The sequence below is a fragment of the Oncorhynchus gorbuscha genome, unplaced genomic scaffold (assembly GCF_021184085.1).
Source record: "Oncorhynchus gorbuscha isolate QuinsamMale2020 ecotype Even-year unplaced genomic scaffold, OgorEven_v1.0 Un_scaffold_1569, whole genome shotgun sequence".
In the NCBI taxonomy this organism is placed as follows: Eukaryota; Metazoa; Chordata; class Actinopteri; order Salmoniformes; family Salmonidae; genus Oncorhynchus; species Oncorhynchus gorbuscha.
The window spans coordinates 108,246-124,186 of record NW_025746308.1 but is presented as its reverse complement, the minus strand read 5'-3'; the positions used below and the strand labels follow the sequence as shown (position 1 = coordinate 124,186).

Sequence of the window (15,941 nt, the reverse complement as noted above, 5' to 3'; positions counted from 1 at the left end):
AACACAGGACCAGATTTGTTAGTCAAACTACAGAGGCAACACATACAGAAATGCTGCAACGTTACTGTCACGCCCTGGTCGAAGCATTTTGTGTTTATCTTCATGTATTGGGTCAGGCCAGGGTGTGGCATGGGGTTTTTGTATTGTGGTGTGTTCTGTCTTGGGGTTTTGGTGTGTATATATTGGGATTGTAGCTAGTGGGGTGATCTAGCAAAGTCTATGGCTGTCTGGAGTGGTTCTCAATCAGAGGCAGGTGTTTATCGTTGTCTCTGATTGGGAACCATATTTAGGCAGCCATATTCTTTGAGTTTGTCGTGGGTGATTGTCCTTAGTGTCCTTGTTCCTGTCTATGTTAGTTTTCACTAGTATAGGCTGTTTCGGTTTTCGTTACGTTCTTTGTTTTGTAGTGTTTGTGTTTTAGATTCGTGTTACGTTTTTTTTGTTCATTAAACATGGATCGCAATCTACACGCTGCGTTTTGGTCCGACTCTCCTTCACCACACCTAGAAAACCGTTACAGTTACTATTAGCAGCGTTTAGTGCTATTTTCATTCATATCAAGTACAGGTTTTCCCCAAATCTGCTTGATTATTCTGTGGATATCAATCAACTCATGATTGTTTTCTTTGTGACGTAGATCAAACATCGATGACCATGGGATTCCCTTTGTGGTGAACCATTCAATTGGTGTAACATTGCTATCAAAGAATACATGATAAAACAATGACAGAGGCACGTTGTGGGCCACATCCGTGACACACTGGATATAGCACTAACTGAATAACCCTTCGTAAGCAGCAACACCATGAGAGTGTGTACAGTACACTTGATTCTCAGTCACAACCACTTCGGGTTGCCTTCCAGTTGTGTGGAATGTTGTGAAATCTACAGTAAGGATTTGACTGTATTGACAACATACAGTAAAAACTACCTTAAATAAACAGCAGTAGGTTTACTACAGAAAAGAACAATACCATAATACCAAATCATCTCTTCTTCATTGGCCTTGTCTTTGAGAGAGGGGGGGGGGGGCTGTGCATGCATCCATGCTAAAGGAGAGGTGCAGAAGGATCCAGGAAGGTCCAGGCAGGGTTGGATCATAAGGTTCAGAGGTTAGGAGGGGTTAGAGGTCAAGGGTGAGTGTTCAGCAGGCATCGTTGCTCCCTGGCCCATAAGGCAGGATGGTGTTGGGGGGGCTTGACGGTAGGGTTCAGTAAGGATCCAACTTAATCCTTCTGTGTAAGCAGCATGTGAACACCATCCCACAGATCTGAAACACACACAATTACTGTGAAGGTCAATCAAGGGAAAAGGTGAGTCGTCATGGTAGCATAGTGGGATAGCATGAGGAGAGTGGGTTAGGGGTGAGGAAGTGTGTGGTTACTATGGGAACAGGAGTGCCGAGCAGCCAGCAGCAGTTGTGTAATTGGGCCTGTGGTGAATGTTATAAAGCTCCCACTATGACTGTTGTTGGAGAGAGATAATCTGTGAACAAACATTCATTTAGCAACTTCCATTTTTCAAAGGACATTTTTCTCTGAAGCCCTGCCAATGTTCTCAAAACCATAATGTAGTGTTATAATCCATTAATAATTAATCTACTAAAAATCACATGAGTAAACTGAGGAAAATATTGGGTACAATTAAATTGATGTTTTACAAAGTGAATAATGTTTTATGATGTTTTTGTCATTTTCTGTGAGGCATTTAAAATAATAAGATCTAACAAATTATGAATGTAACATATGTACATACTTAGAAAGGAGTCTATGGACACAAGGAGTGTGGCATTTTGGAGGTTTGTGATGCAAAACATTTTGCCTAGTGCACTCCCAATTCTCCCACTTGATGTTTCTTCTCCTTAAGTATTCTATAAAGTACATTCTATAAAGCACAAAGCTCCACTTGATGTTTCTTCTCCTTAAGTATTCTATAAAGTACATTCTATAAAGCACAAAGCTCCACTTGTGAGTTGGACTGCTTTAAGATCCTATGAATACTTTGTGTGTAGGAAAAAGAAAGAAGTGAAGTGATGCTGGGATACGACAGACCTGTGTAGGTACTTTGGTTGATCTGAGAACAATAAGTCATGTTCAGCTAACGGCAGGACGGTCAGAGAGCTTCAGTTGGCGCTTGTTTGGATGAAGGAGCCGACATCAATAAGATGAGATTAAGGTAGAGAAGAAATGGAAGGATACAACAGACCTTGACGCACACAACATAGCAACACACACACACACACTTGTGCTTTCACTCTGCCAAAAGCATTAAACTGTCCTTATTTCTAACAAGATCATCCCACGTCATCACTATTAAGGGATAGGGGATATGAAAGGTCTCATTGATCTGTGAGACAACAGCAGAGTTACAGTAATACACAGGGAAAAGGCTGAGAGGTTAGGACTTAGATGAGGCACATTCGCTGGACGTGTGTGTGTGTGTGTGTGTGTGTGTGTGTGTGTGTGTGTGTGTGTGTGTGTGTGTGTGTGTGTGTGTGTGTGTGTGTGTGTGTGTGTGTGTGTGTGTGTGTGTGTGTGTGTGTGTGTGTGTGTGTGACAGATGACAAACGACAAACAGAGGAGGGCTGAGATTCAATCAACGGCCCTCCTGCAAGTCTTCTCCTGTCTGAGGGTATTATCGACCGGGGTCACAACATGGGGAGGAGATTCGTCAAAGAAGGCCTTGGCGGCTCGGCACTCAGGGCGGTTTTATGATGCCTCTAACCCTGCCAGCACCACTAAGAATTCAGATGACAGAGTGAGGAGGTAGAGAATGAAACTCACAACTCACAGAGAGATGGAGGGAGCTGGAGAAGGAAGAGACGGAGGAGGAGGAGGAGGGACAAGGAGACAGGGGATCAAGGAGGAAACGGAGGAAGGAGAAGGAGGTAGGAGCAGCCAGGGGGAGGGAGGAAGCAAGGAAGGATGAAGAGACAGAAGCAAGGAGAAGGAGACAGAGGATGGAGGACAGAATGTGCTAAACTTCCTTTCTGCTCGTTAGTTTAGCATTTGGAATGACAAGGAATATATAGAAAGTAGTTTCCATGTGGCAGGTGAAGACACTGACAAGAAATAAGTTATCAAATGTGCTGCAATCATAAGAAACTATGAAGAAAGAAATCATGAAGATTACATTTAGCAGTGTCCTCTTTTCTTATTATTACCCAATTTCAGATGATGAGAAATGTATTGTAAGGGTTTCTTTCAAATCTGGTCCAGCACAGCTGTCATTCGCGTTTATTTGTGGGCATTAATCTCATAGTCTAGTCTGTGGGAGCACTTCAGTGAACTGTTTGTTTGTCCTTGGATTGTGGATAATGTTGTCAAGCCCTTTCAGCCATGCAAAGGTCAAAGGTCAACATGCATGTATCGGTCAGCATGGTGTCCCTATTGGGGTGGGCGTTGCTCGGCGGTACCGAGAATAAAGCATAGGCCAGCAATATAGCATGCATGATCTGTGATCAACTGTCTCTTTGTCTTCTTCACACACACACTCACATACAAACAGAGACACACACGCGCACGCGCGCACACACAGACACCCGCATGCACACACTCGCACACACACACACACGCACGAGTGCGCAAACACACAAACATGCAGACAACACATATCTACACAAAAGACACAATCAAAAAAATGAACACATAGACACACACAGAACACATTTCCCACAATGCCCTCCAACCTTGTCCCGTCCCCACTGAGTGTGACCAGACAGAGGCTTAGCCAATCACACGGCAGAGAAGTCCTCCTCCTCTTCTTTATACAGCAGATAGATAAAGCAGGCCGTCAACATGGCCCCCGGCCAGCTATAGAGGTCACAAACACACACAGACATACGCACACACACACACAAAGAAATACACACACATACAGACATACATAGACACAAACGTAAACACACACATGCATACATACAGACATACATAGAGATACACACACATAGACACACAGAGGGGTTAGTGACCTATATTAGACAAAGTATAGGGGAACACTGAAAGAGGATAGAGACTAAATTGATTAGCGTAATTACAACCAAACTAAGAACAAAGGTACAGAGACTATGACTATTTCAGTTATTAAAGACAGAGAGGAACAGTTGACACAGAGACGATGACTATTTCAGTTATTAAAGACAGAGAGGAACAGTTGACACAGAGACTATGACTATTTCAGTTATTAAAGACAGAGAGGAACAGTTGACACAGAGACTATTACTATTTCAGTTATTAAAGACAGAGAGGAACAGTTGACACAGAGACTATTACTATTTCAGTTATTAAAGACAGAGAGGAACAGTTGACACAGAGACGATGACTATTTCAGTTATTAAAGACAGAGAGGAACAGTTGACACAGACTATGACTATTTCAGTTATTAAAGACAGAGAGGAACAGTTGACACAGAGACTATTACTATTTCAGTTATTAAAGACAGAGAGGAACAGTTGACACAGAGACTATTACTATTTCAGTTATTAAAGACAGAGAGGAACAGTTGACACAGAGACTATGACTATTTCAGTTATTAAAGACAGAGAGGAACAGTTGACACAGACTATGACTATTTCAGTTATTAAAGACAGAGAGGAACAGTTGACACAGACTATGACTATTTCAGTTATTAAAGACAGAGAGGAACAGTTGACACAGAGACTATGACTATTTCAGTTATTAAAGACAGAGATGAACAGTTGACACAGAGACTATTACTATTTCAGTTATTAAAGACAGAGAGGAACAGTTGACACAGAGACTATTACTATTTCAGTTATTAAAGACAGAGAGGAACAGTTGACACAGAGACTATGACTATTTCAGTTATTAAAGACAGAGAGGATCATTTGACACATACTATGACTATTTCAGTTACTAAAGACAGAGAGGAACAGTTGACACAGACTATGACTATTTCAGATATTAAAGACAGAGAGGAACAGTTGACACAGACTATGACTATTTCAGTTATTAAAGACAGAGAGGAACAGTTGACACAGACTATGACTATTTCAGTTATTAAAGACAGAGAGGAACAGTTGACACAGACTATGAATATTTCAGTTATTAAAGACAGAGAGGAACAGTTGACACAGACTATGACTATTTCAGTTATTAAAGACAGAGAGGAACAGTTGACACAGACTATGACTATTTCAGTTATTAAAGACAGAGAGGAACAGTTGACACAGAGACTATGACTATTTCAGTTATTAAAGACAGAGAGGAACAGTTGACACAGACTATGACTATTTCAGTTATTAAAGACAGAGAGGAACAGTTGACACAGACTATGACTATTTCAGTTATTAAAGACAGAGAGGAACAGTTGACACATACTATGACTATTTCAGTTATTAAAGACAGAGAGGAACAGTTGACACGGACTATGACTATTTCAGTTATTAAAGACAGAGAGGAACAGTTGACACAGAGACTATGACTATTTCAGTTATTAAAGACAGAGAGGAACAGTTGACACATAGACTATTACTATTTCAGTTATTAAAGACAGAGAGGAACAGTTGACACAGAGACTATTACTATTTCAGTTATTAAAGACAGAGAGGAACAGTTGACACAGAGACTATGACTATTTCAGTTATTAAAGACAGAGAGGAACAGTTGACACAGACTATGACTATTTCAGTTATTAAAGACAGAGAGGAACAGTTGACACAGACTATGACTATTTCAGTTATTAAAGACAGAGAGGAACAGTTGACACAGACTATGACTATTTCAGATATTAAAGACAGAGAGCAACAGTTGACACAGACTATGACTATTTCAGTTATTAAAGACAGAGAGGAACAGTTGACACAGACTATGACTATTTCAGTTATTAAAGACAGAGAGGAACAGTTGACACAGACTATGACTATTTCAGATATTAAAGACAGAGAGCAACAGTTGACACAGACTATGACTATTTCAGTTATTAAAGACAGAGAGGAACAGTTGACACAGACTATGACTATTTCAGTTATTAAAGACAGAGAGGAACAGTTGACACAGAGACAGTACAGGGACATCACTGACAGACTGACATTACTGACAGACTGACATTACTGACATACAACTAACATACAATCAGACAGAGACCTTCAAGCCCAATAGAGAAGAGCCCATTTAGATCAAAAGCTGGTCTAAATTAGTTTGGGACAAGATGGGTGATTTGTCAATGAATCACTAACACATATTAAGGACGTAGCTACAGTAGTTATCTTATCTTATGCTTCATATATGTGTGTGGGAAAATGTCAGCGTTTTATTTGGGAATATTTTGTCTAATAGAGAGGGGGCTAATAAAACATTTGTTTTTCTTAGGAACCCCAAATTCCCATGTCGACAGTCGCCACGGTGACAAGATCACATGACTCCTCTGTGGAATTCCAATTGTAAAGCTATGGGAACACTGATAAGAGTGGGAACCCTGGTTGGTTGGAAGGAGTAGCCAAGAGGGAGCCAGTACCGTATGTTCAGGTTTGGTCTAAGCTCGGGTTGGGCCGATATATGATTAAATCTAATATCATGATATTTGACAATGACGATATATTGTGAAGTGCAAGACTATACTTGAATTAAAATGTACAAATCAAAACGGTGCAGTTTTATCAGTTAGGCTGTATCAAAATGTTAAATCAAATCTAAATGAATTAACAAAGCCTTGTTTTCTCGCCATACAAAGATCATTTATGGAGAATACGACAATAATATTGTAAATAAGCAAAGAAATGGTACAGTCTGGAATTATTAACAGAGTGAAGTGGTACCACAGCTCCTGACCGCAAAACATCTAGCCTGGTCCCAGATGTGTTGATGCCGTATTGTGTGCTGTATATAACTGACTGATATAGCATGACGAGAGTTGGCTACTAAACATCACCGGACTGCAATAAGAAACCTCTCAACCCGAGCATCACATCCCAAGCTTGACGAAAACACCAATCTATGAACAGCATTGGCTGAACAGTAAACCATTCTCAGGAGATTTTCAGGAGATCGTTCCATGCTGGGGGATGGAGAGTCCAGTCCCTGTGGAGATTATTTTCAGAGAGCAGATCGATGGTGGAGAGCAGCCGCCCCATCCAAGAGTTATTACAAAGCATGCTGGGAAAGAAAGGTATACAGTTTCCTGTCCATGGCCCCATCTCAATGTATCTTTCCTTGATTCTTTACATCCTATCTCCTCACTTCCTCTTCAAAACACATTGGTCTGAGGGGCGGGACCTTTTCTTCCGATACTGCTGAGAAGGGTTATATCGATCAGAAACGTTACGATACTGTAAACTACATGGGTTTCAAATATGGAAATGTGAAGCGCACATTAGGACTCACGGGTGTGTGGTTTGCTTGTATGACATCAAAGCATTATTTATTATAATCCTCAACGTCTCATCTTTCGAACATGTCGACTCCTCTCGATTTACAGCATTTCTCTCACTCAGACAACAACAAATATGCAAACGTAGCCCAATTAGCGGGAGGGATGGGGCATCTTCTTGTCGCGGGCTGTGCTCAAGTTAACGGCTGTCAGTCAAAACCCATACAGAGCTGTGAAGCAGAGACCCAGAGCTATGAAGTCAGGTATAGCATGTTACTGTACAGCCACTTCGTTCCAATTCAGGCGCTTATCAATGACAAAGTCTGCCATTTTGAAGCCGTATACGGGATGACAGGGGCTGTGAGTGGATTAGGCTACGAGCTTGGTCCATCTGAGACCGCAGCAAATTAAATCCCAGAATGTGAATGGGATCAGATTACAGCTGAGAGGATATAGGGAGGTAGAGTGCATTGAAAAGGTTGTCCGACCGGTAATAGGAGTTACTGGATGCATCTTTGAGGTAATAGGAAGATTATGGCCACATTGATGTTTATTTAAAAAATAAAATGTGGAAAGCCTTTTATCATGTGGATATATTTTGACACTGATATAAAAAATATTTTAAAAAATTCTTAAGCAATCGTCTCACCTCTTAACCCGTTACTCTACTAAGAGGAAGAAGCAAGGTTAACCTCGCCTTCTCTCTCTCTTTCTGTTCACAATCTCCCCTCCTATCCATCTAGATACTAGCTAGCATTGAAGACATTTCAACAGCAAGGTTACCAATATCCACAGTAGCAGATTATAGCCACTATTATCACTACATTATATTGATATCCACGACATCGGTGATACCCCAAATCCCCCCAAAACGAAATGATACTTTGTGATAGTCTGATAGTGATAGCTTGTGTCTGTTGTGAGGTGCTACCACAGTACTGAAATATAATAAGGCCTGGTCATTTCCTGTTAATAAAAACACTGGCCAGTGTTAGGGGACCGACCTGTAGACAGGCTACTCCTATCCCCACAGCTCCGATGATCAGCAGGTGGTCAGCCAGGAACTGCTCCAGCTTGGTGATGCAGCCACCCTGTGGGGCAAAGGTTACAGGTCAGGGGTCAAATCACTTCACACTCACACACACACACACACAAACACGCATGATGCACACATATACATTCTGAACACACACAGACACACCTGATTGGTGTAGTCAGTGTCTATCATATTTGGATCAATCCAATGCTTTTAAATCCTTGAGGGGTGTGAACAAGGAGAATTGAAATTGGGCTATGCTCTTCATTTACCATAGTATATTTATCAACCCTACCCTCTCCAGCCTTTTCTATGTCTGTCTCCAAATTGCTGCGGCAATTGTGTGTGCGTGTGATACAAAGTTACACTGCAGAGAACAAACTACAGTAAGATAAAGGACTTGGGCAGTGTAAAGATATTTTAAGGTAATATACAACACAGAGGACTAAAGGTCAAGAGGGAATTAACGATGAATGGAAATAGTGTTTTTCTGTAATAGGGAATGAATGATCAATGGGTCAGAGACATGGGAGGAATTTTGTCTATACATTGAGCCTGAAATAGGATACTTGTTATTTGGCCAGTGGCCCAGTTTATTTGCAAGGAATTCTAATTGGTCAACCCCAGGCTAGGGTTGGGTTATAAACTACATCCTGTCTCTTTGTCTGTGGAGAGAATCACTGAGGACAGGGGAGAATGAACATCTACCTCTCAGCATAACATCTATGATTTTATCTCCCCCTGATTTGCTTTGGGGTCTGTGTTATTGAAGAGTAACATCAACTGCTAACAGGCAGCCTGAGAGAAGTAGAGAGAACAGTGGGATTTATTAGGCCTCTCTCTGGAGGCTCCTTCTCTGACCACACACACACACACACACACACACACACACACACACACACACACACACACACACACACACACACACACACACACACACACACACACACACACACACACACACACACACACACACACACACACACACACACACACACACACACCACACACACAGATGTGGGTAGAGGGGGCATTGAGGAATCCATGGCTGGATGGAGTGCACGTCCATGTGCAGTCACCTCCGTACATCCAGTGTCATTCTGTTTTACCAAAGAGCTTTGACCGAGTAGGTTGTTTCAAACCATGTTGTGAGTCACAGTTCTGAGGACATTTTCAGAAACATCTCAGCTTCCTAGACAAGTGAAAACACATTGACGAGCACATTTTCAACCCAAGTGTTTTCCGAGTGTGTGGGGAGCTGTCAACCACAGCTGACTCCCTAAATGCACTGTAAATATTTCAGTTCCACCCATATAAACTTTGTTTAATTATAAAGAGATTTTATCAAAGTTGCACTCCTCTGAACTGGAGTGACATTGACAAGTGGAATGATGATAGCGGGTACCAAGGAGCGAGACGTGTGTGAGTGTGTGAAAGAAATAAACAAGCACAGACTTCTCCTGCTTGTCACAGATAAAAGCAAAAGGAGCATCTGAAATATTGTATGAAATATTCTCCGAGCTCTTACGCTCTCAGCCCTTACTGATAAGAAAGCCTGTCAAGTAGAGAAAAGTTGTTGGCTAAAGTGACTTTCCAAACCAGAGTATTTGACTGTTTCAGTTTCATTGACAGAATAAGAAAGGAGACAGTTGAGCTCTGAGGGACATATCATCTGTCTGTCCCCATTTCAGACATTAGAAATCATTTGATGCCCAATACAACCATCTGGTCCTGAAATATTTATCAATTGTTCCATGTCGAGATCCATTCATTTTTTTTGAAAGATTTATTTGAAGGAATATTTTCAGATCCAACTTGAATTGTATTGATCCATTAAATATGAACAAATGGTTAGATGTCATGATGGACCGTTCCAATCCACTGACAGTGCTGGGCTCTGCTGTCATCGCTATGACAAATGGTTAGATGTCATGATGGACCGTTCCATTCCACTGACAGTGCTGGGCTCTGCTGTCATCGCTATGACAAATGGTTAGATGTCATGATGGACCGTTCCATTCCACTGACAGTGCTGGGCTCTGCTGTCATCGCTATGACAAATGGTTAGATGTCATGATGGACCGTTCCATTCCACTGACAGTGCTGGGCTCTGCTGTCATCGCTATGACAAATGGTTAGATGTCATGATGGACCGTTCCATTCCACTGACAGTGCTGGGCTCTGCTGTCATCGCTATGACAAATGGTTAGATGTCATGATGGACCGTTCCATTCCACTGACAGTGCTGGGCTCTGCTGTCATCGCTATGACAAATGGTTAGATGTCATGATGGACCGTTCCATTCCACTGACAGTGCTGGGCTCTGCTGTCATCGCTATGACAAATGGTTAGATGTCATGATGGACCGTTCCATTCCACTGACAGTGCTGGGCTCTGCTGTCATCGCTATGACAAATGGTTAGATGTCATGATGGACCGTTCCATTCCACTGACAGTGCTGGGCTCTGCTGTCATCGCTATGACAAATGGTTAGATGTCATGATGGACCGTTCCATTCCACTGAGAGTGCTGGGCTCTGCTGTCATCGCTATGACATAGAATGACAACATAACACATTTTTACTGTGGAAGAGTCCAGTTATGACATCCTAAAGTCTGCTGGAACCCATTTGGCACATATTTGCTGTTGAATGATGATTTTCCAATGGTCCCACCCACCTCAGTCTTGTAGATGTTGGAGGGGTGGTCTCTGCGGCCACAGAGGGAGGTGATGGTCTTACAGCAGCTGTCCGGGACCACCCTGCCCTCCGACACAGCCGAGGTCATGTACACACTATGCAGCCAATCAAATGAGTTGTTGCTGCCACAGCACTTGAACTGACCAACAGAAGAAGAAAAGTGGAATTGCGTTTATCATTAGCAACACTTAGTTGATGTCTGAAAACCATCACATCTAATTCAAATCAATCAAACAACATAATGAAGAGGCACATTTGTAAACCAAGTCGTCATAACTACGTATTACAGAACCTCACATGCTTCAAGGTGAACACGGATGATTGTGTATGTGTGTGTGTCCTACAGCAGTTTTATCAGTTGAGTGTAACAACTATGTACCATAACTAGTATCAACCAGCTTTACCACTGGTGCTCCTGTCCCTTCAAGAAAAACTAAGCAAAGGCTAATGGGAGATTGAGTCCCTACATCCTGCTGTAGTCTGTCCACGGCCAGGGTGATGGCCTCTTTCCCTGGCTGGGCGTAGTTCTCTGTCATGGTCTCATTCAGGTGCTGCTTCAGCTCCTCACTGAGCTAGAGAGAGAGAGAGAGAGAGAGAGAGCTAGAGAGAGAGAGAGAGAGAGAGAGAGAGAGAGAGAGAGAGAGAGAGAGAGAGAGAGAGAGAGAGAGAGAGAGAGAGAGAGAGAGAGAGAGAGAGAGAGAGAGAGAGAGAGAGAGAGAGAGAGTGAACACCTCAGTTAGAGTTGCAGAGGAGAGTGAAGTGGGGTTGCCTTGCTTGTGTGATCAGGGCTCAGGGTTGAGCTCTGTCTGGAGATCAGGGCTCAGGGTTGAGATCTGTCTGGAGATCAGGGCTCAAGGTTGAGATCTGTCTGGAGATCAGGGCTCAGTGTTGTGATCTGTCTGGAGATCAGGGCTCAAGGTTGAGGTCTTTCTGGTGATCAGGGTTCAGAGTTGAGCTCTGTCTGGAGATCAGGGCTCAGGGTTGACCTCTTTCTGGAGATCAGGGCTCAGGGTTGAGCTCTGTCTGGAGATAAGGGCTCAGGGTTGAGTTCTGTCTGGAGATCAGGGCTCAGGGTTGAGCTTTGTCTGGAGATCAGGGCTCCAGATACATGGTCTTTACACAGGTATCATACACACACCAGGTAAGCATGCACACACATAGCCACTCAAATGCAATGGAGATCCAAGAACTGCACTCCAGACTCAATGAATAGATCAGTATTTAAAAATAAAACAAATATAGGGGGAGGGGATGGGTACACAAGAGGATAAAAGATGAAGGTGGAGAAGTAGTCACTTACCCTCTGGTAATACACGTAGGCCAGGACTCCTGCCACCAGCTCTATGAGAAAGATCAATAACAGACAGCAGAAATACTGGAGAGACAGAGAGACAGAGAGACAGAGACAGAGAAACAGAGAGACAGAGAGACAGAGAGACAGAGAGACAGAGAGAGACAGAGACAGAGAGACAGAGACAGAGAGACAGAGACAGAGAGACAGAGAGACAGAGTCAGAGAGACAGAGACAGAGACATAGAGACAGAGACAGAGAGACAGAGAGACAGAGACAGAGACAGAGAGACAGAGAGACAGAGACAGAGAGACAGAGACAGAGAGACAGAGACAGAGAGACAGAGACAGAGACAGAGAGACAGAGAGACAGAGAGACAGAGACAGAGAGACAGAGAGAGACAGAGACAGAGAGACAGAGACAGAGACAGAGAGACAGAGACAGAGACAGAGAGACAGAGACAGAGAGACAGAGACAGAGACAGAGAGACAGAGAGACAGAGAGAGACAGAGACAGAGACAGAGAGACAGAGACAGAGACAGAGACAGAGACAGAGACAGAGAGACAGAGAGACAGAGACAGAGAGACAGAGACAGAGAGACAGAGACAGAGACAGAGAGACAGAGAGACAGAGACAGAGAGACAGAGACAGAGAGACAGAGACAGAGAGACAGAGACAGAGACAGAGAGACAGAGAGACAGAGACAGAGAGACAGAGAGACAGAGACAGAGAGACAGAGAGAGACAGAGACAGAGAGACAGAGACAGAGACAGAGACAGAGAGACAGAGACAGAGACAGAGAGACAGAGAGACAGAGACAGAGACAGAGAGACAGAGAGACAGAGAGACAGAGAGAGACAGAGACAGAGACAGAGAGACAGAGAGAGAGAGATCAGTCTTAACACAGTTCAGTTCAACACTTACAGGCAAAACTCTCTCTTGAATATAAGACAAAATGCAGCATTAACTGCATGTCTCTGTTGAGAACAGTCTCACTTAACATCTTTACCAACACTCACTCTCAGACTCCTACCAAAAATCACTCAGTTATTGTGACAATGCAGATATAAAACGTTCCTTCAAGTGTCTTTGTATTGTCACGCACCCGCATTCCCAAAGCTGACAGAGAGAATGAAAAAAGACCAGAGGAATAGAGAGCAATATGACAGACTTTGCAGAATGAGGAGAAATGAATTTTGGGGTGTGAGATGTCTGTCATATATCTCCTAGCAGAGAAAGAGAGGGGGGAATAGGGAGCGAACCGAGTGTAGAGGGGGGGATACATTTAATATTTGAGAGAGAGAGCAAGAGAGATAAAAAAAATAAAAGCGAGAGAGAGGTTTTGATTTCCACCGCAGATAGCTAAATGTACTGAGAACTAAGAGAGACATAAAACACCACTATCTCATGAGGGAACAACAATGAGCAGAACACCACAAACCCTGCAACACCTCCAAACCAGTCCTCAGTAAATAACCCTGCAATACCTCCAAACCAGTCCTCAGTAAATAACCCTGCAACACCTCCAAACCAGTCCTCAGTAAATAACCTTGCAACACCTCCAAACCAGTCCTCAGTAAATAACCTTGCAACACCTCCAAACCAGTCCTCAGTAAATAACCCTGCAACACCTCCAAACCAGTCCTCAGTAAATAACCCTGCAACACCTCCAAACCAGTCCTCAGTAAATAACCTTATAACAAGCTAACAGGCTATCAAACAAGCTAAGCGTCAGTACAGAGACAAAGTGGAATCTCAATTCAATGGCTCAGACACAAGAGGCATGTGGCAGGGTCTACAGTCAATCACGGACTACAAGATGAAATCCAGCCCAGTCACGGACCAGGATGTCTTGCTCCCAGGCAGACTAAATAACTTTTTTGCCCGCTTTGAGGACAATACAGTGCCACTGACACGGCCTGCAACGGAAACATGCAGTCTCTCCTTCACTGCAGCCGAGGTGAGTAAGACATTTAAACGTGTTAACCCTCGCAAGGCTGCAGGCCCAGACGGCATCCCCAGCCGCGCCCTCCGAGCATGCGCAGACCAGCTGGCCGGTGTGTTTACGGACATATTCAATCAATCCCTATACCAGTCTGCTGTTCCCACATGCTTCAAGAGGGCCACCATTGTTCCTGTTCCCAAGAAAGCTAAGGTAACTGAGCTAAACGACTACCGCCCGTAGCACTCACTTCCGTCATCATGAAGTGCTTTGAGAGACTAGTCAAGGACCATATCACCTCCACCCTACCTGACACCCTAGACCCACTCCAATTTGCTTACCGCCCAAATAGGTCCACAGACGATGCAATCTCAACCACACTGCACACTGCCCTAACCCACCTGGACAAGAGGAATACCTATGTGAGAATGCTGTTCATCGACTACAGCTCGGCATTCAACACCATAGTACCCTCCAAGCTCGTCATCAAGCTCGAGACCCTGGGTCTCGACCCGCCCTGTGCAACTGGGTACTGGACTTCCTGACGGGCCGCCCCAGGTGGTGAGGGTAGGCAACAACATCTCCTCCCCGCTGATCCTCAACACGGGGGCCCCACAAGGGTGCGTTCTGAGCCCTCTCCTGTACTCCCTGTTCACCCACGACTGCGTGGCCACGCACGCCTCCAACTCAATCATCAAGTTTGCGGACGACACAACAGTGGTAGGCTTGATTACCAACAACGACGAGACGGCCTACAGGGAGGAGGTGAGGGCCCTTGGAGTGTGGTGTCAGGAAAATAACCTCACACTCAACGTCAACAAAACTAAGGAGATGATTGTGGACTTCAGGAAACAGCAGAGGAACACCCCCTATCCACATCGATGGAACAGTAGTGGAGAGGGTAGCTAGTTTTAAGTTCCTCGGCATACACATCACAGACAAACTGAATTGGTCCACTCACACTGACAGCGTCGTGAAGAAGGCGCAGCAGCGCCTATTCAACCTCAGGAGGCTGAAAAAATTCGGCTTGTCACCAAAAGCACTCACAAACTTCTACAGATGCACAATCGAGAGCATCCTGGCGGGCTGTATCACCGCCTGGTACGGCAACTGCTCCGCCCTCAACCGTAAGGCTCTCCAGAGGGTAGTGAGGACTGCACAACGCATCACCGGGGGCAAACTACCTGCCCTCCAGGACACCTACACCACCCGTTGTTACAGGAAGGCCATAAAGATCATCAAGGACATCAACCACCGAACCACTGCCTGTTCACCCCGCTATCATCCAGAAGGCGAGGTCAGTACAGGTGCATCAAAGCTGGGACCGAGAGACTGAAAAACAGCTTCTATCTCAAGGCCATCAGACTGTTAAATAGCCACCACTAACATTGAGTGGCTGCTGCCAACACACTGTCATTGACACTGACCCAACTCCAGCCATTTTAATAATGGGAATTGATGGGAATGATGTAAATATATCACTAGCCACTTTGAACAATGCTACCTTATATAATGTTGCTTACCCTACATTGTTCATCTCATATGCATATGTATATACTGTACTCTACAACATCGACTGCATCCTTATGTAACACATGTATCACTAGCCACTTTAACTATGCCACTTTGTTTACTTTGTCTACACAC

The 15,941-nt window shown here is 43.8% G+C and overlaps 1 protein-coding gene across 2 annotated transcripts in view; it reads right to left on the bottom strand.

Annotated features, from left to right (window-relative positions):
* Positions 1-396: 396 nt before the first annotated feature.
* Positions 397-15,941, bottom strand: part of LOC124023289 (tetraspanin-11-like) — a 47,606-nt gene continuing 32,061 nt past the window's right edge. For both annotated transcript variants that reach the window (XM_046337794.1, XM_046337793.1), the window contains exons 4-8: positions 12,361-12,435; positions 11,528-11,632; positions 11,041-11,199; positions 8,331-8,417; positions 397-1,270 (exon numbers count right to left, since the gene is read on the bottom strand). In XM_046337794.1, the coding sequence (XP_046193750.1) occupies positions 1,211-1,270; positions 8,331-8,417; positions 11,041-11,199; positions 11,528-11,632; positions 12,361-12,435 (486 nt within the window). In that variant the 3' untranslated portion in view covers positions 397-1,210. The remainder of the gene's footprint in view (positions 1,271-8,330; positions 8,418-11,040; positions 11,200-11,527; positions 11,633-12,360; positions 12,436-15,941) is intronic.